This window comes from Harpia harpyja, chromosome 4, assembly GCF_026419915.1.
Source record: "Harpia harpyja isolate bHarHar1 chromosome 4, bHarHar1 primary haplotype, whole genome shotgun sequence".
Lineage (NCBI taxonomy): Eukaryota > Metazoa > Chordata > Aves > Accipitriformes > Accipitridae > Harpia > Harpia harpyja.
The window spans coordinates 84,845,993-84,867,586 of NC_068943.1; the positions used below are offsets into that span (position 1 = coordinate 84,845,993).

Here is a 21,594-nt window from a genome sequence, read left to right on the forward strand (position 1 = left end):
TAGCACCTCTGCTCAGACTACCTGCAGTATTCAGGAGCAGAGAAAAGAGGGGAAGATGTGAAAGTCTGATTTCATGCTTGGCAAAAGATCATCAAGTCATTTCCAAGGCCTGGGAGGGGTAAGAAAGTCTCTCCATAGTCTGTCTGTGAGGAGATTCTGGAAGAAGAACAGGTGAAAAGGCAGCTAAAGAGGAGCCACCTGACCCAGGGACCCCTTCATCTGCAGTCAAATGCTCTACCACTGAGCTACAGCCCCTTCACAAGGACATTTTAAAAACATTCACACACCGCGACTAGTTTTTACATCCACTGGTTAGATTCCTTTACTTGACAGCCCCCTGTGCCTCGTACTGTGCCTGCCAAAGGCTGTACACAGAATTACTGCAGAGAATCAACAACAGAGGCAATTACACACAGACAGTGAGTTCTTACTCACACAGTGCACAACCCCTGCAGTTCCCTAACAGTCAGGGCCTCAGTACCTCCAACGCTGAAGCTCAGAAACCAACGTTCAATGCACAACACAAGCTCAAAAGATCCCAGAAGAGCTCTCCATCTTCTTTCCGTGAGAAATCTTGGCAAAAGAGAGGTGGAAGGAGAGGAAAAGAGGGGGCACCTGGAGTTGAACCAGGGACCTCTTGATCTGCAGTCAAATGCTCTACCACTGAGCTATACCCCCTGCCTGCCCACCTGTCAACTCACCAACAAAACAACATTTGAACTCTGTTCTTCCCCAATCTCTGACCTCTCTGTTCCATAGGAATCAAAGCCTGCTGCAGAAATCCCAAGGCTCAAACGTGACAGCAGCAGACACATTCAGTCACTGCGCTCCGGCACAGCAGACAGACACTACCTCTGTACTTCATTTACCAGGTGACCTTGGCCCAGTTCCTCTCCAGCTGTCTCTCTGTTTCCTCTCCCAGTTGCACTCTGTTCTCTTTCAGTAGAAAGTAACTTGACACAGCAACTGCCTGAAGAGTCTTTGACATTGTCCCCACGCTTTCTAGCTCCAACTGTAAGGTGAAAAAGGCTATTAGGAGAGGAAGCTGAGCTGATCTTATCAGTTAGCCTTCCAGTGAGCAAACACCCCAAAACCCCAAGAAAAAAATAGGTTCTGAGGGGGCACCCGGAGTTGAACCGGGGACCTCTTGATCTGCAGTCAAATGCTCTACCACTGAGCTATACCCCCTTGGCACAGCCCCTTCACAAGGACATTTCAAAAACATTCACAGAGAGAGACAAGTTTTTACGTCCACTGGCTAGACTCCTTTACTTGGCAGCCCCCTTCGCACCTTACTGTGCCTGCCAAAGGCCGTACAGGGAGTTTAATTATGACAAATATCATTACTACAGAGAATCAACAACAGAGACAAGTCCACGCAGACAGCGAGTTCTTACTCACGCAGTGCACAAACCCTGCAGTTTCCTAACAGTCGGGGCCTCAGTGCCATGCATAACGGAGCTCAGAAACCAACCTGCACTCGTACAGAACAAGCTCACAAGATCCCAGAAGAGCTCTCCATCTTCTTGGCATGAGAAATCTTGGCAAAAGAGAGGTGGAAGGAGAGGAAAAGAGGGGGCACCTGGAGTTGAACCAGGGACCTCTTGATCTGCAGTCAAATGCTCTACCACTGAGCTATACCCCCTGGGTTAATGCTCCTATAAGAAGCAATAAAAAACGTAATACATGGCTCAGGTTTTACGGGCACTGGTTAGATTGTGCTATATGACAGCAACCTCTTTGCGTGCTAATGTACAAGCAGAACTGTGCACAGAAAGGTACTGCCGACAACCTGGAGACAAACACACACAGACAGGGTCTAATTACACACACAAACTAGATCCCCTGCAGTTTCCTCACTGATCAAAACAACTAGTAGTAGGGCCAAGCAACGAACATTGCGTCTTTGCTTCGTCACCGAGACGGATATTGATTTTAGCAGGAAGTGTTTAGTCAGCGCTCAGTATCTTGTACATCGAAGTTCAGAGACCTGCCTTCTGTGCGCAGCACAAGCACAGCGGATCTAAAACTGAGGAATGCTCCTCATTTTTTTCCTGGAAAAAGCACAACCCAAAGGGGGCACCCGGAGTTGAACCGGGGACCTCTTGATCTGCAGTCAAATGCTCTACCACTGAGCTATACCCCCTTGGCACAGCCCCTTCGCAAGGACTTTTTAAAAACATTTCTATGAGACACCAAGTTTCTGTGGGCACTCTTACTGTGCCTGCCAAAGGCTGTACACAGAATTACTGCAGAGAATCAACAACAGAGGCAATTACACACAGACAGTGAGTTCTTACTCACACAGTGCACAACCCCTGCAGTTCCCTAACAGTCAGGGCCTCAGTACCTCCAACGCTGAAGCTCAGAAACCAACGTTCAATGCACAACACAAGCTCACAAGATCCCAGAAGAGCTCTCCATCTTCTTTCCGTGAGAAATCCTGGCAAAAGGGAGGTGGAAGGAGAGGAAAAGAGGGGGCACCTGGAGTTGAACCAGGGACCTCTTGATCTGCAGTCAAATGCTCTACCACTGAGCTATACCCCCTGCTGCTACACACCTGCCCAGCACAAATCTCGCTCTTCATTACTATCGCAGCAAAGCTCTGCAAATTCATCCCAGGAAAGAAGGCAGCTTCTCATGAAGTACTCACCTCTTTCCTCACAAACACCCCGCTGATAGTCCTCTTCTCTTGTGGCAATCTGCTGCTTTACCTCCGGCCAGCACCCTATCAAACAGAGGACGGAGCCTGCCGACAGTTTATGGGAAAAGCATGGAAATAAAGAGCTCCAAACCAACCTTTTCTGGATCAAAAGAAGGAAAAGGGAGGGGGCACCCGGATTTGAACCGGGGACCTCTTGATCTGCAGTCAAATGCTCTGCCCCTGAGCTATACCCCCACCTGCGCAGCACTGCCAGGTACGGCTCCTTCTGGGCAGCGACGAGGCAGCTCTGCTGCATTCCACTGCCTGCGCTCACTGCACCCGCAGCGACGCCTCTCACACACAACAGACCTCACATTACCCCTCAGTTCACCTTAAACCCCACCCCACGTCTCTCACCACACTCACAGCCAGGCTCCTGGTGGCCAAGCTCAGGAATTCCCAGTTATCTTTCTCCAAAACATCCCATCACAGAGAAGGAAAAAAAAAAGAATGCTTTGAAACACTGGCTTCAAAACACCGCTGAAGGCCCTGCGCTGCACTTTGGTCTCGGGGCGTGCCCTGCCATTCCAGAGCACACCAGCCTCGCAGAGGAATCACCTGCCGCAACATCTCCTATCCTGCCCACAGCCTCTCTGTCTTCCCCAACTGGCTGCCCAGCAGCGGGGATACCCAAAAAGAAACACCCAAAGCATTTCATCCAGCTATTGTGCCATGCCCTGCCTCGGAAAAAGTCTTCACAAATCAAAAATCCAGCACAAGCTGTTACAATAGATCAGGGGAGAACACCTTTATTTTAGTGGTGGTTCCTTACTCATCAGCAGGTCTCTGCATCTCTCCCCAGGTATGAGGAACCGCTCCTTCATCACCAGTGGACTGGAAAGATGGTCACCACTCAGAAAAACAGACATCGACTTCAGCCATAGGTTTGGAGTGCTGCGGTGACAGCCAGAGCGCCCGCTGTACCTTTCCAGGCGTTCCAGCTCATCTGCTCCGTGGAACGGCCTGTAGAAAAGAGAGCTGCCCTCAGTCCATGTAAGCCCTCCTCCAAATTTCCCCTCCCCAGCTGCTACCAGTGCACAGCTCCTGATTATCCAGTGGGAACAGCAGAGGAACAATTTTTAGGCCACGATATTTTGCAGATTTGTGTTGGTTAGGCCAAACAGCTGTTTAAAAACAACAACACTTTACAAACCACTGCAAGACCCTGGTGCTCTTGTCCACTATTAACTACATTTGTGCTATAAAATCTCTGAGGCTTTGCTCCCTTCACCACCCTCCTTCCTCCATTAAAACCTCTCTGCACTGAAATCTCTTTAAGGGAAAAGTGAAGCATGTTCCGGGGTCAGCTTTGTGCCAGGACAGATGGAAGCAAGCTCAACCACACCAGGGGCTACCTGAGGTAGGAGCTGCAGCCAGTCCTAGGAGCAGTACCCCATACGCTGTCACCTGCCCCGTGGTCCACAGCAGCATGCTTGCTGGGGTTAAACAGGGTGTTACAAGGCACCAGGGCCACAATATACAGGACAAAGTAATCCCTATTTTCACTTGCGAGCCCAGGTACGAGGCAGCCTCCCTAGCGCTCCAGTGGCCCTTGCTCAGGAGGGCCAGAAAACAAGCTGACATGCAGTTTGTATCTAAATCATTCCTTCCTCTGCTTCAGCCAGAGGAACACCAGGAAAAGCACAAGCAACTTCACATAGCACAAGGAGTTTTTGCATAGACATACCTTCTAACTCTGATCTTGAAGCCTTTCAGCTGATCTTGAAAGTTTAGATCACCCCTTCTACTTGCAATTAGCAATCAATGACCTCGGGGCCTGTTTCACCACTGATAGAGGGTTTAGAGGCATCTGCTTCAGCCACTACCTCAGCCAGCAGCAGTGGGCTTGATGTGTCCTTGCAAGTCTTCAGCAAGGTCTAAGAAACACTCTTCAGAGCATGCTGTCCACAATGAACTCTGCAGCTCATGGTACAGATCAGTTTCAGGGAGTATCTCCCCCCCCCCAGAGAATCAGACCATTATCTCCAAGCAGTTAAATTGCCCATTCTGGAAGAAAATTCCAGACCTACAATGAGAGCCCTTCTAGAAAGGCTTCTTGGAGAAGGGCTTTCATAGACACCTCCCAGGTTCTACCCATGCATACATAAATCGGATCAATTCAGTCAGTATGGCTAAAATTTAAGTCATTCCAGTGCAACCCCCTGCCACATATTTTCCAGTAGTATAGGAACCTGCCTGAAAAAGAGACTTATCACTGGATATTAAAACTCCAAATCCCATTTTCCTGCTGAAGTATACATCCACACAAGGAGTTCTGTAAAAAGGCTTCCCAGAACTAACTTCCTCATTATAACGTTGTCCTGCTCAGCCGAGGGCGCTTTGGCAAGAAAGACACTACTTATTTCATACAAGGACTTTTATTTTATCTCTGCGAAGATGAACACATTTACGCAATGCTTCCCGCATTGGAGGCTATCCTGGGCCACAGATCCGCACACTCCTTAGCCACAGGGCCTGTGATTGCAGAGCCTGGAAAACAGAAAAAAATGACAGCGCATTAGAGGCCCAAGTAGGTGCAGAGATGGTTCAGGGCATTTTATAGAAACATGAGCTCAGCCCAATTGCACTCCCCTGAGTCTGAGGGGAATCTGGGTCCCTTTTCCCAGGAGAGCGCAGCCCTCTAACTGGCAGGGCCGACCTAACACCCCTCTCCGCGTTCCCCTTTCGCCCAGTGCAACAGGATTCTTGCCCGTACCTTTCATTTCACCTTTGTTATTTACTATCACTCCTGCATTGTCTTCAAAATAGAGGAACACCCCATCTTTTCTCCTGTACGATTTCCGCTGCCGAATGACCACTGCTGGGTGGACTGCAAGGAGAAATAAGCAGCTCAGTATTGCGAACATCCTTTTAAGCACACAGTCCAGCAACAGACACCCCAGAAAAACTGTTCTGCTGCAGCATCTAACTCAATGCATGGGTTTGGCTTTTGTTTGGTTGGGGTTTTTTCATCTCATATTTGCAGTGCTTCGCTAGGAGAAGCTACAGTTTATAGACAATACTATGCTTAAAACTGTGTAACACTTAGAGCTGCATCTACACTTGGACAATTCAGTGGTTTTCCACTTTCCCACCTTTATTTCTGAACATACCATCAATTCACAGACAATATTCAGCAAGAACTCCTCCCAAGCAATAGAAAACCACCTTTTCCAAGGCAGTGTCACACCCCTGATTGAAATGAACAGCACGAGCTGCCACTTCACCCAAAAGCGATGCCTTTGCTCTGCCCTTCCACGACAACTCACCGAGTCACTGCACACAGACTCAACAAGTGCTTTTTGGAAGGGTGGAGGTGGCACTCCGGAGATCCAGTGCCTGCCTTCTGGGTCAGTTTGAGGGAGGAATGGTGCTCCCCTCCAACAAGCCACCTGCCTCTCCGTCCCTCGAAGAAGGGACACTAGAATGCAGGCAGGCTCTCGACAGGATCCACCCATTGCCGCAGCGGGACACGCCGCTCCTCTCTGAACTCACCCTTCTTCCTCAGCTCTGGCTTGCCCTTCTTGACGGTGGCCATCACCATATCGCCCACGCCAGCCGCCGGCAGCCTGTTCAGACGCCCCTTGATCCCCTTGACGGAGATGATGTACAGGTTCTTGGCACCTACGGAGAGAAGTGCTGGCGTTAACCGAGCTGTCCGGGAAGATGCTTCCCTTATCAAATCACCAACTGAAGCAAACGGCACACGGGCTCCCCCTTCACCCAAAAGTGATACGATTGCCGTCTCCTTCCACGACGTCTCACTGAGCCACAAGCACGGACCCCACAAGAGCTTTTTCAGAAGAAAAACTAGGTTTTTTGTTTTACAAACTTGTTCAACAGCAGGTTGCCCTCCGTGCTCTCCTTCCCACCGGACTTCCCCAGGCGCAGGCCCGGGGCGGTCGGTCATTCTCACCTGTGTTGTCCGCACAGTTGATCACGGCACCCACCGGGAGACCGAGGGAGATACGGAACTTGGCACCGGATGAACCGCCGCGTCCTACGGATCGAGAAAAGGATTAATGCCCCCTTTCCGCCCCCGGGTTACGGAGCACAAACGGCCTCCAAGCAGCGGGGGGGGGGGAGCCGGCCCAGCCTGCGCTTCCCCCGGGGAGGGGGTTAACGACACCGACTGCCACCCCCACCCCCGCTCCCGGCCGAGGCTGGAGGCCGCTCCCCGGGTCCCAGCTCCGCCAGACCCCATCCCAGTGGCGATCCGGGCATCCCCCCCGCTCCGGGACGCCGGATGGAGCCGGATGGAGCCATCCCCCCCCCCCCCCCCAGTTCAACACCGGCCTCACCTCGCTTCGACATTTTGAAGAAAAAAAAAAAAAAAAAGGAAGGAGGAGCTTGGGGCACGCCGGGATATAGAGCTGCTCCGCCCTTCCTGATGGACGTCACGTGGGGAAGGCAGCCTGCGTCACGTGGCGGGGGGGGAAGTCAGCGAGCGCTGGTGGCGCCCCCTAGAGGCGGCGGGGAGCGGCACCTCCCGGTACCGGCAGCACCGGGAGGGGACGGGAGCGGCGGCGGCGGTCCGGTGGTCCCCGCAGGGCTGCGCTCCCCGATCCCCACGTGTGCCACGGGCCGGCTCGGACACGCGGACACGGGCAACGGGGAAGGCTTTCGGACCGGTCTCCGCCACGAAATAATTTGGGTCGAAAAATCTTTCTTTCTCGATTTCTGGTGTCGAGGGAGGGGAGAGAAAGACGGAGAGGAAAAAAAGAAAAAAAAATTAAAAACAGGGGGCACCCGGATTTGAACCGGGGACCTCTTGATCTGCAGTCAAATGCTCTACCACTGAGCTATACCCCCACCCGCCCGGTTAGTTTCCTCCCCGCCGCATTCCTCGCTCCGCCGCCGCAGCGGGGACCCCCCCCCCCCCCCCCCCCCCCGTCCCCGGGGCCGTTCTTGCTGGGAGTGCCCGGGAAGGGACCAGCCGGTACGACATCCCCCACCCCCCGGTGCCGCTCGCACCACGGGGAACCGCGGGGACATTCGCCCGGAGCCGCCGAGCAGGAGGATTCGGTAGACCGTGTGGCCCCCTCCCGATGGGAAGCGGTAAAGCCCAGGCTGGCGAGAAGCCACACGCGGAGGTTTGGCGACTGAGAGCGCGTTAGCAGAAAAGCAGGAGCAAGAGCAATAATTAGTTATTTTCCAAGCTGGTGAAAAACATTTGAGGGCAGCCGATTCACACCCACGATTCATGGCTGCTGCTGGGATCAGCTTTAGGCGGAGAGCGGCCGCAGTGTACTGCACCTCTCGCCGCGCTCGACAGCAAGTCAAGAAATTAATTTTTCTGTGTTATCAGAAGGAATTGGCCTTGTCTGGGTTTTGCCTCCACGTGAATTTTTCAGCCCTAGCGATTCTGCAAATTCCAGTGTAACTTAACCACAAAGTGAAAGAGATTTTTGCCTAGTGGCAATAAATTATTTTTTATTTACTTAGGGATTGCCTAAATCTAATTTCAGGAGGAAAGCACAAGCGATGCTGCTTGTAATATTTCATCTACCTGGTCCTCTGAGTGCTCTGCGTAGAGCTAAGAAAGCATCTTGACAGCTTGAAAGCAAATAACAGGAAATGCATGTTTCAGATAATAAATTCAGAAAGCAAAGAAGTATCCTGTCATTTCATGGCTATAAAATCAACCACTAATGTAAACACGTGGTTTGTAGCTAATGAGAGACAAGTACCGAAGCATTATCTGGCGTAGCAATGTAAATGTATTGCAACACAGTGCTACCTGGCACATCTCCTCGAGCGGGGGGTCCCAGGACATCAGCTCGCACCCATCGCCCCTGCAAAGTCTCCAAGGAGGAAAGCGCAGGCCAGGCTGCAAGGTCGACCCAATCGAGGGGTCAGGAATGGATGCTTCAGACACCAGACGTGAGGCAGCTCGTGAAAAGAAAAAAGAGAAAGAAAAACTGCAGCTGGAGCTGGGCCTTGGCAGAGCGATGCCCTCAGCCGCCCCCGGGAAGCAACAGCAGCTTCGCTGTCTGCAGGGGTGAGGTTGAACCGGTGGTGGGCACCCAAAATGTCTGGGTGATGAAGAGCCTCCCTCACCCAGCAGCGTCTCCTGAGCCAAGAGAGGAAAAACCACCTACGCCATCCCAAAGAGCTGGATAAGCAGAAAAGCTCGTCTTCTATTAAGCTGCGATGGGCCAGGAAAGGGTGGGAGGCTGGTTGGGGGGGCTGGGAAGTGTTGGGTGAAGTGATCAGAAAGGGAAGGAGTGGGTGCCTTTGTGAGAGGATCAGATAAGCTGCTTTTAAAACGAAGGAAGCCAATTTTAAGCCACATCCCGAAATGAATAAGGGGGAAGAGAGCCGAGCGCAGCCTCGTTTGATGTGGGTGTGCTTTATTAAAGCCTGCCTGCAAATAGCAATTGCCAAGGCCTGTTCTTTTGTAACAGGCTCCGCGAAGGGGAATTAGGGTGTTGTTATCTCCTGATAGAAATTGAATTAACGTTCTAACTGAGGCTTTTGAAATGTAATAACCCAAAGCGACCGGAGTCGATGCTGCCCACCTGACTCCCTGCACGTCACTGTGGGTGAGTCGTCGTGCACGCACGGGAAGAACGCCCACGAACCGGGGCTGTGCGTTACCCCACAGGGCTGGGGCCGGCCTTGCAGAGGTCGAGAGGCTTCTGCTCACGTTCGTGTCAATGCATTTCAATAAAATTACGCTAAAAATTTAAACCTGGTTGGGTAGTAAACCACGCGCCAAGCACAGCCCCGGAGAGGAGGGTGCTCCCTCTCGCCCACGCGGGTGTCTGCCCTGTCTTTGTGGCTCATTTCCCGTTAAAAAAAAAAAAAAGAGTCGTTATTTCTTGTAACTCTGTGCTACACCTCCAGGCGCTTGCCTGAAGGGAGAGCGTTCACCAACGCCGCCACGGCTCTCCTCACCCTACACCGACGTGGGACTGTCGCGACGTTTTCCGGCTGCTTCACTTAAGGTGGAATCACGCGTGGGGGTGGGGGGGAAAAAAACCACAAACAAAAAAAAAACCCCAAACACAACCGGAAAATTTTTTTCCAGGGGGCACCCGGATTTGAACCAGGGACCTCTTGATCTGCAGTCAAATGCTCTACCACTGAGCTATACCCCCGCTTGCCGCCGCTGTGGCCGGGCGCTCGCTTACTGCGACCCCACGCGTGCGCAGCCCCCCCCACCCCCCCCACCCCCGTTCCACGCGCGTCCGCGCGTGGAACGGGGGTGGGGGGGGGTGGGGGGGGGCTGCGCACGCGTGCAAAGTGCCACCCGTGCGCGCACGGCCGGGGGGGTGCGGGGGGGGGTGTGTTTGCGTGCACACGCGCGTGGGTCGGCGCCCCGCCCCTGCGCGCCCCCGGTGCCCCTCCCCCTTCCTCCTCCTCCTCCTCCTCCCCCCCCCCACTCCCCCCCCCCCCCGCCTATTTAGGGTCGCGGCAGCGCGGGCGGAGGCCCAGAAGCAGCGGCGGCACCGGGTGGGAGCGAGTCCCGAGCACCGGCCATGAACCCCAACTGTGCCCGCTGCGGCAAGATCGTCTACCCCACCGAGAAGGTGAACTGCTTGGATAAGGTAAGCCCGTGGGGGGTGTCCCCCTTGGGGGGGGGGGGGGGGTGTGAAGTCTGTAAGGTCTCCCGTGGGGCTGCCCCTGGGTGGGATGGTTGTCCCCGCTCCTCCCCGTGGGGTATCTCCATGCTGCCCCCCCCCCATTTCAGGGTCTGGGGGACGCCCCGCTGTCGCGGTCGGGACCCACGCTCCTTCCAGCCACGGGGGACCGGGGGTGGCACCTCCCCGGATCGCGCCGGCTGACGTGGACAGGAGTCCTTTGCCCGAGCGGTCACCGGCAGCGTCTGGGGCTTTTCCTTATATATATATATATATATGTATAATTAAAAGGTGGCAGCAGCAGCCCCAGCGCCGCGGGAAGCTGCAGCCGGGCGCCCGCGGAGGCCGATGGAAAGCAACAGTTAACGCTTCCCCTGAAGCCGGGAACCTCATCTGGTTTGCATTAGCTGAGCTTTTTTTTACATATATATTTTTTTTTTAATCTTCCAACCCAATTGATACTTCTGTGTTCCAGAATTCAGTCTTTAGAGTTTGTGCTGCCTGCCTTAACGTGGTGCGCAAGTGCTTTGAGTGTCTCTTTTTTTGAGGATTTTCCCATCGAAAACAAAGCTCCGTCTCCGCCGGGGCTGGAGGTGAGGTCCAATGCAGAAGGCGATGGTGGTGTCTCCATTCCCTGTCCTGCACGGCTCCCGGGGGATTTGCCTCTGATCTAACCCCTCCTGGAGAGCTGAGCCACTCTCCTCCCCCTCTTCTTCCAGGCTTCTGGGACGACCAGTTTAGGAACTAAAAAAAGTAACTCGAAGAATGCAGCGGCATTCCTGAGCTTCAGCAGACCCTGTTGCTTGCATTTTTAACAGATGATGTTTCTTCCTTAAGCTGGGAATGGCTTGAAGCTGAACTATCAGCCCTGTGTCCCAGGGACTGTCCTGGGTGTTGGGAGCAGTGAGGTGGCTCTGTCTTCTGGAGTCTGCGCTGGCCTCGAGTAGCTGCAGGGTATCCGAATCGTGGATAATCGGAAGGGAAGGGGGAACGACCCGTTGCTTCCTCCTGCACAGCCGGTATTTGGGTTTTGTGCTACTTCTGAGCTGGCAGTTGTGCATTGCCTTGAGGGTAAGACTGATGGGCATCCTGACACCATGTATTCTAGTTGTCTGGGAGCAGGCAGGAGGTTGTAGTCATCATCTTGTACTTTTAGGGGTCTTACTAGCTTTCTCTTACTGAAAATCGTTGCACGGTCAGTCTTGTAGTACAGCATGCCCCTAACCAAACAGCTGCCCCCTTGCTAACTCCCCCTGTGTTAACTTTTCCTGGGGTTTCTGGCTGGAAGAGCCTGCCCGCTTCCCATAAAAGCACAGGCTAAGCATGGTGTTGGCAGAGTGGCTGTCCCCTGTTTTTGCTCCACCTGGAGTAAAGTCGAAAGGGCAGCTCTGGTGTTGTTTGTGTACATGCTGCTAGCACTGAAGTTGAACCACAGGCAGCAATAATGAAGGGCTTCTGGGAGAAGCGTGCATGTAAGTTGCCTTTAAGCTTTCAGTGCTTGTGCTGGTGTGTTGACAAGCAGATGTGCTTGTTTTTCTCCTGGTAGTGGAATCAGGAAATTCTGTTTCCCTTCTGAGATTTACAGCAAACAAGGAAAACTTGCTGCTTTATCAGGCTTTACAAATGCAGTGCAGCAGCTAGAGAAGTAAGACTGCCTGCTGATGGCTCCGACTTGGGTGAAACTCCGCCTGTGAGTTCTGCCTTTTGACTTTTCACATTGTCACCTTGCAAAAGGCAAATGCCCTGCTCAGGCTTGGGGAAATGGGGGTTGCTCCCTTCCCCCATGCCTCCCCGCGAGCCCCACCAGCTCTCCAGATAAGGTGCTGTGTGATGTGCCTGGCTTCCGCTGGGGAAGTGACATCTCCCGCGCCGCCCGTCGCTGGAGCGGGTGTCGCAGGGTTTGGTGGTTGCAGCTGCAGCACCCATGTAAAGCTGATGTCAGATGACTTTTTCTAAAATGAGTAGAAGTTAGAACTAGTTGTTACAGTGCATTAAACCTGATCAAGGGTTTGCGTTCAGCCCAAGGAGTCTCTCCTTGTATTGCCCTCTAACCCTTGAGTCTCAAGTGATGCTCGCTCCCAGGTGTGGAGCGATGGCTTTCCTTGGTGGAGGGATGTCATATGGCTGTAGCATGAGCTACGCCAACATGTCCTGTGGCTGTGAGCTCTGTCCCCAGATCCAGTCTGCTGTGAGTGGCAAAGTTGCTTTAAAGGCTCCATCTCTCCAAGAGCAGCCTGCCTGGACTGCAGCCAGCATGCTTCTCATAGATTATGGCCTGCTGGGACGTGGGGTGAGCTGCGCCATGCAGTTGTACCTGGGATCGCCTCCAGGTCTTCAGAGCACTTCGAACTTGGAATTGGAGAGCACAGGCATTAATGCTCCTCTAAAAACCTATTTGAAACTTGTCCTCTTTCTCTGCAGCCGTGCTGGAGGGCGAGCGGTAGTGTTACTGGAAGCCTACATAACTGCTGTTCCCCTGTGTCAGTTCTGTGTTGCAGCCCTCCTTTTAGTGCTGGTTTAGATTCGTGGATCCAGCATTAATACTGTCAGTGGTAAGACAAAGTTCGGTGGCAGCAAGACGTAGAGAATAGGGGTAGTGCTCTTTGGGTAGCTCGGCTGGCTGCTCAGGCTGCAGAGAGTCCTTTGTAGGAGCCACAGGACAGAAACACCTCTGCTGAACAATGCCTAATGCAAACTGAGGCAAGAATACACATTAATTGCTCTCTGGCCGGGGGTAAAGGCTGCCTGAGTGCAGCACTTCTGCTGTGCTTATTGTGGAGGCTGCCACGGGCGAGGGGACAGCTGGCCTTGCCAGATACCCAGGCTCCCAAGAGCCAAGGAGTATTCCTTGGAGGAAGAGGCTCTGAAGTCATGTTGGCTGTCAGTTCATCTCTACATATTTATAGTGGCATCTCTGGTATTTATGCACAGCTATTACAGTGCTATGAATGGCTGACAAGCTTGGAGAGGTCTGTTAATTACCTCTAATGTGGCAGTAGCTCAACCGAAAGGCTGTAACTTTCAAGGTGCCTGAAGAACTCAGGACTCTGCTGTTGATCTGTCTGTCCTTAAAAGAGCCTGAAAGCTGGGAGGGGGTGAAAATAATCCTGCGCAGGCTGGATGTGAACAAGGGTGTTGGTAGAGCAGCGTGTGGCGCAGCAAGAAGCCCCCTCTCACTGTTAGCGGCAAGCTCTGGAGGAACTTGTATAACTAGAGGAAAAGAACAAATATGTTGCTCTGAGCAACTGAAACGAGGCAAATTGTCCTTCTGGGCTGAGTCATAGTCTCACAGAGCCGCAGCACTGTTTGTGCACTGGGGTGTGGTACCTGCGGGTAGGTGGCACAAGGGCTTAGGCTCTGCTCTTGCCATGTCCTTGCAGTAACGCAGACCAAGCCAGTAGTTGCAGTGGTGGAAATGACTTTTTAAAAGCTTAAGGGTGGAAATCATAGCAACAACCACCAGCTGTTCTCCCTGGGTTTGCTTGCTGCATATTTAATGTGTGCCTGGCTCCTAGTCCTGGGTGTCACACTGAAGGCTTGTTGACTGTAATCTACTTGGTATTATGAGCTGCTAATGTGGCTTTCAGCTTCTTTCCCTGATTTTTGTGGGGTGATGCTGGGTGGTTTGTGCTGTACAGGGTGGCTTGCTGAAGGAGAGGGGTCAGCTGAGGAGGGAGGGCAACCCTAGGGCAGGACTGCCTTACCTCAAGTGAGTAAAGACCTTGCTTCAGGCTATGCTTTCCCTGTTGCACTGCTCCAGCTCAGCTCCTGCCTGTGTGCTTTTCTTTCTGCGGTGCCTGGTCTGGTCCCTGGGAAGTCACACCAGACCCCTCAAGTCCCAGTGGCTGTGGCTGCCAGAGGAAGCATGAAGTCTGGTCACTTGGTGACCAGCAGAGCATCAGCCTTGGTCTGCGTGGGATGAGCAGCCTTGCAGAATTGCTTGGTAGCAGCTCTGAGCTGTTCTCATCAAGGCTCCTTCCCCCCTAGAAAGCCACTTGGGCCAGTTATGTGCCAAGTGGAAATAATGTCTTTAAGACTAGCCCTAAAAACTTAAAATACTTCTTTAGAGTTCATTAGGTGTTGCAACACATAATGTAGGGTCATGGTTTGAATTTCAGGGGCTATGTCTTGAGCCTTGAGTGTGCCTCACTGGTTAAAAGGAGAGCTGTGCTGCTGTACAGCTGTGTTCAGATGACAGAGCTCAGGTGGGATGTGGGATCAACTTGAGGCTGCTGGTGCAAGAGCTGGGGAGGAGAGGATGCAAAAACTACCTCCACCAAAATGTCAGCCTAGCAGCTCCTCTTCCCCGTTGCTGTCTTCCCAGCCCTGCCCTGTGTGAGGCTGCAGCCCTGACAAGGGCAATCATAGGTCTTGACAGCCCCACCGTGAGCAGAGGGGGGATGAGGAGTGCTTGGGGTGATCCTGCATCCTCTGGGGCTGTAGGGTTTGTGAGGTTTGGGATTGGGCACCTAAGTCGCAAGCAGAAGGGTGTTATCTGTGGTGAGGACCTTTGAGCTGTCTTGTGTCAGACTGTCTGCTTCTCATGAGAACTTTTTCTTCTGTCTTCGTTTCCTTGGCTTGCTGTCTGTGTGCAGCCTTACCTGACCTGCTCTTCTGGCTATCTCTTGGCTAACATCAGCAAAAAAAAACTAAAGCAGCAACTTTGAAGCCTGCAAACCACAGCTGTTAACTCTGCTGACAGGCTCTCTGCTCACAGGGATTTATGTTGTGCATCTTTCTGAGTAGGAGGCTTCTCCTGTCCTGTATTTGGCCAAGCTCATGAATTCCTGGTCTGGAGATAAGGAAGCAAGATGCTGCTGTAACGCAAGTGACAAGTGTTGCTGCCCTGTTGAGATAAGATGTATTGGGACGGTTAGGGGGGATTTGCTTGTGTTGTAAACTGGTAAGAATATTGTCTGTCCTCTAGGTTTTGTAGGGGTCATGGATGCCATCACCGACATCGCTGGGCTGGAGGAGCTGCTGAGTTTGAGTTGTGTGATTCTAGTGGGACGTGGCCCTGTTTTGCAAGTCGCTTGTGTTAATGATTCTCTTGTTTCTGTTTCCAGTTCTGGCATAAAGCATGTTTCCACTGCGAGACCTGCAAGATGACCCTAAACATGAAAAACTACAAGGGCTACGAGAAGAAGCCGTATTGCAATGCGTAAGTCTCTGCTGCCTGCTCTCGTTGCCACTGAGAAAGCGTTGGGCGCGGGAGATGCTGTAGGACTTGCCGGACCCTCCTCCCTCTTAAGCATCAGTCCTCACACCCTGAAATGAGAGGTTTGGGGAACCCTGACCTCAGCAGAAACTGTCTTTCCCTGCTGCTCTGCAGCATTTTCTGGGAGTGTGTGAAGCTCTGGTTGAAGGGGTCACACCAGCCAATTAATGCCAGTATTAAAACAGTGTTTTCCAGGCTTAAATGCCAGCTGATGGCTGCTCTCCAGTTCCAGCTTGGGCAGCCAAAAGGAGAATAAAATTTAAATACAGGCAGGCATTTACATGGAGTTGATCTTAATCTGTATTCCCTTAAAGAAGGGGAAATAAAAAGGTGTTTATACCACCCCAACTGAACACAGGTGTTTGGGGAGAGGAGAAATGCCCTTTTGTGCTGGGGGAATGGGGTGTGTGAAACAGCAAGGGTTGTGGGTGTCACTGCAGCCTGTGCTCTGCTGAGTTCACGGCCAAGTGCATTCACCCTAAGCTCCTGGCACTTGCCCTGGATGTTGGGAAGGTAAATGCATCTGAAGGTAAATGCAGCTTGAATGCAAAATCCTTCTCTCCTGAGCAGCATGGGGGAGATAGAGGCAGAGCAGGGTAGAACAGGAGCAGCTGCCTGTATGCACCCCAATTTGCTTTCCTGGATCTTTCAGGCTGCTTCTGAGTGGTGAATGTTTGCCGGCCCCCACTTCTTGCTTCTTATCAAGGAGGACCCTTAATTGTGCACAGCTTTCTGGGCTCTGCTGTTGCATAATGAATGCTAGTTCCTACTTAGCCCATAGGGAAGCAATGAGCTCTAGGTACCTGACATGTTTCTTAATGTCTAGAAAGCAGCTTTGCAATAAGATTTTTGTAGCTGCTTCTTAGACATTAACAGTTCTTAGAAAATTAGATAACATAATACTACTTAGTACTTGTATAGCACGGTTCTTTCACAGAGTACTTTAAAAACATTAATCCTGACAACATCCTTGTAAGATGGGTATTACCTATTAATGTCTAAGACAAGCAGAAAGGAGAAGTGCTAAGACCATCAGCCATATGATGCCTTGGCAAAAACCTCCCACTTCTGTAGCTCTTTTATAGGTTAGCTATTGCTGATGTCAGGTGTTGATGATGATTGTGACTTGTCCAAGGTCCAAAGCTTCTGTTGATCTGAGTTGAGACTTCTAGCATTAAAGTCTTGGCTGGTAATGGTTGTGTCCTGGGATCTCACCTGAAATGCAGGGTGGCAATTGTGTGAAAAGTAACACTTGGTTATCTTGTGTGGGGGCCAACAGCACTATTAGAGCTCCAGCTTCTGAGGTGAAACTGGGAACGTACTGTAGTAGTATGATGGGGAAACCGGTGGGCTGAGGCAGGGTGAACTGTTGATTAGAGGGATACTTGTTCCTGGACTGTGCAGGCTTTTCAACCTATCATGGTGGTGGCCCAACCAGCCTGGGATCTGTGAGCTCGAGACCTTGATTTGCAGAGAGCTGCAGGAGATAAGACCCCGAGCTCTCCTTAGTGTCCTGAACCAAAGCTTTCTTTGGATCATGGGCACCCTGATACCAGCTCTGGGAGAGAGCTTTGCCTGGCACCATGTGCCGGGGCATGCCCATCCCTAGTGCTTCTGCCTCTGGCTGTAGGGATGGGCCTGGGGTCCCGTTCTTGTGCTCTCTCCCTCCAGGCTGCTGGAAGGGAAGTGGGATAATAATGGGAAATTCCTGAGATTCCAAGGAGTCTGCGCAACCCATCTCAGTTTCTCAACCCCCTCTGCTTGAGAGCTCCCTTTGATGCTGGCTTGCTGTCTTAACCCTTTAACAGCCTCCCTGAAGAAGAGGCGTCTGTCTTGCCTCTACCCCGGGGTAGCCCTGGGTGTTCAGAGTTGTGCACAGAAACCTGCATTAAATGCTTTGTTCTTCCTACTTTGCCTGGCCATGCCTTAAAGCAAAGGGAAGTGAGAGCAGCCGAAAACTGCTGGCACATGAGGCTTTGCCTCTGGCAGCTGCCAGCCCCTTGTTTGTTGGGGTGGAGGCTGTACGGTTGCAATGCCCAGACGTGGGGTGAAGGGAAGCTCCAGCCAGAGGACGTGGGTTTGGATGTGGGTTTGGTTCCTTCTCAGCTGCTGCTCCCGGAGTATCCTGGGGAGGAAGAAATGTCCAGGCAAGGTAAGCATGTCTGGCAAAGGACAGCCCAGGAGGAGCCCACCCTTTCCAAATAGCTTTTGCTGATGTTGGAGTTGAGGGGCAACATCTTCTATCCCCTGAGAAGGGGGTGGAAAAGCAACGTTTATCCTGGCAGGGAAGAGGCTGCTTTTCTGAACATGCCTTAGCACAGGGTCTCCTCTGTTTGAGCCATGGCCTTCTGCCAAATTCCTGAGTTTCTTTCTTCAAGAGAGCAGGAGGAAGAGGGCTGGGCTTCCTCCCTATCTGACATTACCCAGCAATAAATCTGTGTGAAGCCTTTCAAGAAGGTGGCTGGTTAACTCTGCCCTCTGCCCTCCCCGTACCCATCAGTGTTGGGAACTTGCTTGGTGGCAGATGTGATGGTCTCCACCCTCCTCACTGTTCATCTTTTGACTTCGGCTGGGTACTGGGGTGACTGGTTGTTCACTGGAAGCAGCATTCAAGGCTGGGCTCATCTCTTTACATGAGCACTTTGAACTAAAAGAGGTAGAAGTGGAGGAAGGGCAATATCCAGGTGAAGTTTGAGGCTTCTGCAGATGAAGGGTGGGGGAGAGCCCAGCTGCAAAGGACAGGCAAGATGGTGTGTGTTCAAGGGGACCGGCTGCTCCCAAATATGCATTATATGTAGGCTTTAATTTCTTACTTGTTGTGCCAAAGGGATAACAGAGCTCTGTGTTGCAGCTGGCAGGGCTGAGGCTGGGGGGATCGGGGCTGTGTCCCAAATAGAGGTGGTACCTGCAGCAGCAGAACTCTGGTCCCCTCCTTCCAGGCAGCCCTAGTGACTGGCAGCTCCATGCTTTGCCTCAGTGGTGGCTCAGCGTGCAGCACGAGTCTGTGCCTTGAAAATCCTGTCTGAGAGTTCAAAGCTGTGTGTTTGGTCCGGGGAGTCGGCATCTTCAGAGACATCACTGGGCAGCGCTGCTGCTTGAAACGCAGAGAGGAGCTCGCATACGCCTGGGTGTGGAGCTGCGTTGAGGTGGGGAGAAGGAGCAATATCCCGGGCAAGAGGCTCCTTTTCTGCCTCTCTCTTGGCTACGAGGTGGTTCTGCTCCTCTCCTTTGAGGACACTGAGAAGAGACCTGAAGCTAGACTTCTGCAGAGCTGTGGGTTTGCCCGAATTCGTGCTGATGAACACGCAATTGCCCTGTTGGATGCCCCTCTGTTCGGAAAGCCCTACCCTGGCTGCGCACGTGCATCCCCTGTGCTGGCATCCTGCTGCTGGAGCTTGGCTGATCCGAGGGGCTGTCTCTGCTGCCTGCGCACCCCACGGTGCTGGATTTTTTTTTTAATTTCCTTACTGCTGCAGACTAGCTGGCAGGAAGTTAATGGCCTACTTGCTCAGCGGTCCCTCCTCCCCCACCAGGGAGAGGCAGCCTGGCCTGATGTGCAGCATCCTTTGTTTGAAGGTGCTTGGGGAGATGGTGCTGCCGACCGAGACCCTCTGCTCACCTTTACCGTAGTCCTGGCTCAGGCTGCCCTGTGAGCGCAGAGCACAAGGAAATAAAAGTGCTGCTGTGTCTCCACATCCCCCTTGCTAAACTGCATTTTTTTTTTCCCCTTCAAAAAGGGGCTAAAGGCTATGCAAGACTGCCAAAAATATCTTACGTAGGTGTGTCGGCAGGGTCCCCGCTCCCTCCATCTGCCGTACTTGCGTGACTTCAGCTTTCCTTCAAGGAGCTGACTTTCCTTGCAGAGAAACCACACCCGGCGCAGTGGTAGCATGCGTGCCGATGTGTCCGGAGGGATCGGGATCTCCATGCTGACATTCCTCTTCGCTGAGTCAGGGCAAGCGGCTCCCGGCTCAGCAACTGCCCTGCCTGCCTTACCTAGACCTAGCACCTCGTGTTACTGGGGCACAGCGAGTCTGAACGGGAGCTGTAAAACCTTTAATTCCTGGTGGTGACCCGAAGAACCTCCCTGGCAGATTTCTCACTATTAAAATCCTTGCCTTTCCATGCAGAGCAAGCGGCCCAATACCTCTGGGCTAACTCCTTGCTTGGAAAAAGTTAGTGAGCGGCTCTGAGCTTTACAAGGAGCCAGTGATCTGTTCTTGGCATTCCTCTCTGCTCCATCTGGTAGCAGCCTACTACATTAATAAAGTGATCTTCCAAGTTTGGGGGGGGGGGGCAGGAAGGGAAAGAGGAACAACTGTGTTACTGGGACGGAGTCCAGGTGTTTATCCCATGCTTTATTTGTGCCGAGTTTCTGGATGAGAAGAACTGCCTTTCTGTCTTGGTGCGCACACTTTGCATGCCGTGGAGCTCTGAACAGATTCTGCTTTTTGTCTTGGTGTAAATGAAAGCTGGCCTTCCCATATGCTGCTGGGGGGGGGGGAGGACCCCCAACATGCAGGGCTTTGAGGAGCTGGGGGATACAGGGTGCTTCTACTTCACCTCTGCTGTGTTTGGGGAAGGGCTTGCTGATGCATCTTCTGTGGGGGAGAGGGGATATGGTGTATGGGAAAGCTCTCCTGAGTAATGCTGTGATTTAATGGCTGGAAGGCTGCAAATGTTAGCAAATCCTCTTTGGGGTGGAGCCTCTGGTTTCTGAAGTGCTTGGGAAGGGCTTACTCCGAGTGCTGTCTGTACCACAGAGTTCTCGCAGCTGACACTATTCCTCCTGGAAATCCAAAACCCTTCTGTAGGGCTCTGCTACCCTCCCTCCACTCCATCTGTGGCTGCTACCTCCTCTCCCTGGCTGGAGATCAGTTTACACCAGTGATGCCCCTGCGTGCACAAGCCACAGCATCTGCAGAGGTGGGAGAGGGGGCGAGGGGAAATGTCACCGTAACTCTTTGCAGGTAACTCTTGTCCCTCCTGGGCTCACCCTGCATTGCCGTGTTGCTCCTTGCCAATAGCCCTGGGTGTTCACCACCCACCTGGCAGATGTTTCCCAACTGCTCCTGGAGTTAGGAGGAGGAGGAGAGTATGTGCTCCTGCTTATTGTTAAAGACTAAACCATCTCATCCTAGCAAAGCAGATGGTAAGTGAGCTTGCTCCCCAAGAAACGCTATCCCCTGTAGTCAGGGTGTGTTGCATCGGTGGGTGAGGGTCCTCTCGCTGTCACTGGCCCGCAGTGTATGGAGTGCAGCAAAACCGAGCTGGCTTCCCCGCTCCTCCTGCCCTGGGCTGGCAGGCAGCAGCGCAGCTCACCCGGCACAGGGTGGGTTTGTGGGTTCAGGCAGAACTCCAGGGCTTGGCAGCTGCCTGCAGCCCTGCCCAGGGGATGGGGCAGCAGCCACGCAGCGTCCTCGGAGCCAGGAGCGCAGGGTTTGGGCTGAGTCTGCAGCAAGGGCTGCCCAGCATTGACCTCGCTGGGGGCAGGGGGGGCAGGCTGCAGATGAATGTTGACTTTCCTAAACTTGCTTATCCATGCCTGCGGCCAAAAAACATTGTGGAAAAACCCAGCTCTGGTGCGATGCCTGCTCTGTTCCCATAAACAGCGGTGGGGGAGGATGGGACAGGCACTGCTCTGTTTTGGGGGAGCAGCGTGATGAGCAGAGCCCTTTCCAGAAGTGACTTCTGACTTCACAGCTTGGCAAACCCTGTTCTCCTGCATTCACTTGAAATCTTTCCATTATGGATTAAAGCAAGTTTGTGAAAACAGGCTGTTTTTCACTTAGGCAGTATGCTGTTCTGCAACACCCTTGCTAAGTGCTGGCAGAGCCTTTGGGGACAGGGGTGAGATGGATGCTGCCTGTGCTCATGAAGAGCAGAATTGGCTGAGCAAAACCCTGTTCCCTGCTGCTGTCCTGTGCCGAGACAGCCATGCTAGAGCTTGTGGCGATGGGTTTTGGCTTCTTCTGCCTCTTCCAGCCCTGTGCTTGCGTAGCACCAGTACACTGGGTGGGCAATGGGAGTGTCTTTGAGAAACAGTATCCTTCAAAGTTGTGCTCTGAGTTACTTTATGCAAAGCC

At 52.6% G+C, this 21,594-nt stretch overlaps 2 protein-coding genes and 9 non-coding genes across 12 annotated transcripts in view; 1 reads left to right on the top strand and 10 right to left on the bottom strand.

Moving 5' to 3' along the window:
• Positions 1 to 606: 606 nt before the first annotated feature.
• On the bottom strand, positions 607 to 678 carry TRNAC-GCA (transfer RNA cysteine (anticodon GCA)). Its single transcript has one exon. It is a non-coding gene; the product is annotated as a tRNA-Cys (tRNA).
• Positions 679 to 1,116: 438 nt separating this feature from the next.
• Positions 1,117 to 1,188, bottom strand: TRNAC-GCA (transfer RNA cysteine (anticodon GCA)). The gene has a single exon. It is a non-coding gene; the product is annotated as a tRNA-Cys (tRNA).
• A 385-nt stretch (positions 1,189 to 1,573) lies between these two features.
• TRNAC-GCA (transfer RNA cysteine (anticodon GCA)) lies at positions 1,574 to 1,645 on the bottom strand. Its single transcript has one exon. It is a non-coding gene; the product is annotated as a tRNA-Cys (tRNA).
• A 429-nt stretch (positions 1,646 to 2,074) lies between these two features.
• TRNAC-GCA (transfer RNA cysteine (anticodon GCA)) lies at positions 2,075 to 2,146 on the bottom strand. The gene has a single exon. It is a non-coding gene; the product is annotated as a tRNA-Cys (tRNA).
• A 329-nt stretch (positions 2,147 to 2,475) lies between these two features.
• TRNAC-GCA (transfer RNA cysteine (anticodon GCA)) lies at positions 2,476 to 2,547 on the bottom strand. Its single transcript has one exon. It is a non-coding gene; the product is annotated as a tRNA-Cys (tRNA).
• Positions 2,548 to 2,827: 280 nt separating this feature from the next.
• Positions 2,828 to 2,899, bottom strand: TRNAC-GCA (transfer RNA cysteine (anticodon GCA)). The gene has a single exon. It is a non-coding gene; the product is annotated as a tRNA-Cys (tRNA).
• Positions 2,900 to 5,063: 2,164 nt separating this feature from the next.
• RPL23 (ribosomal protein L23) lies at positions 5,064 to 7,125 on the bottom strand. The gene is made up of 5 exons (XM_052785370.1): positions 7,006 to 7,125; positions 6,621 to 6,704; positions 6,200 to 6,328; positions 5,421 to 5,534; positions 5,064 to 5,194 (listed from the first exon to the last, which is right to left on the bottom strand). The coding sequence occupies exons 1-5, from the start codon at positions 7,016 to 7,018 to the stop codon at positions 5,112 to 5,114; spliced, it is 423 nt and encodes a 140-aa protein (XP_052641330.1). The 5' UTR covers positions 7,019 to 7,125; the 3' UTR covers positions 5,064 to 5,111.
• On the bottom strand, positions 5,884 to 6,016 carry LOC128141670 (small nucleolar RNA SNORA21). The gene has a single exon (XR_008235136.1). It is a non-coding gene; the product is annotated as a small nucleolar RNA SNORA21 (small nucleolar RNA).
• Positions 7,126 to 7,444: 319 nt separating the features above from the next.
• Positions 7,445 to 7,516, bottom strand: TRNAC-GCA (transfer RNA cysteine (anticodon GCA)). Its single transcript has one exon. It is a non-coding gene; the product is annotated as a tRNA-Cys (tRNA).
• Positions 7,517 to 9,735: 2,219 nt separating this feature from the next.
• On the bottom strand, positions 9,736 to 9,807 carry TRNAC-GCA (transfer RNA cysteine (anticodon GCA)). The gene has a single exon. It is a non-coding gene; the product is annotated as a tRNA-Cys (tRNA).
• A 297-nt stretch (positions 9,808 to 10,104) lies between these two features.
• The window catches only part of LASP1 (LIM and SH3 protein 1), a 34,960-nt gene continuing 23,470 nt past the window's right edge, over positions 10,105 to 21,594 (top strand). The window contains exons 1-2 of one of the 2 annotated variants that reach the window (XM_052785367.1): positions 10,105 to 10,257; positions 15,357 to 15,451. In XM_052785367.1, the coding sequence (XP_052641327.1) occupies positions 10,189 to 10,257; positions 15,357 to 15,451 (164 nt within the window). In that variant the 5' untranslated portion in view covers positions 10,105 to 10,188. Of the gene's footprint in view, positions 10,258 to 15,356; positions 15,452 to 21,594 lie in introns of those variants that run through there. The other variant, XM_052785368.1, reaches the window with a different exon arrangement.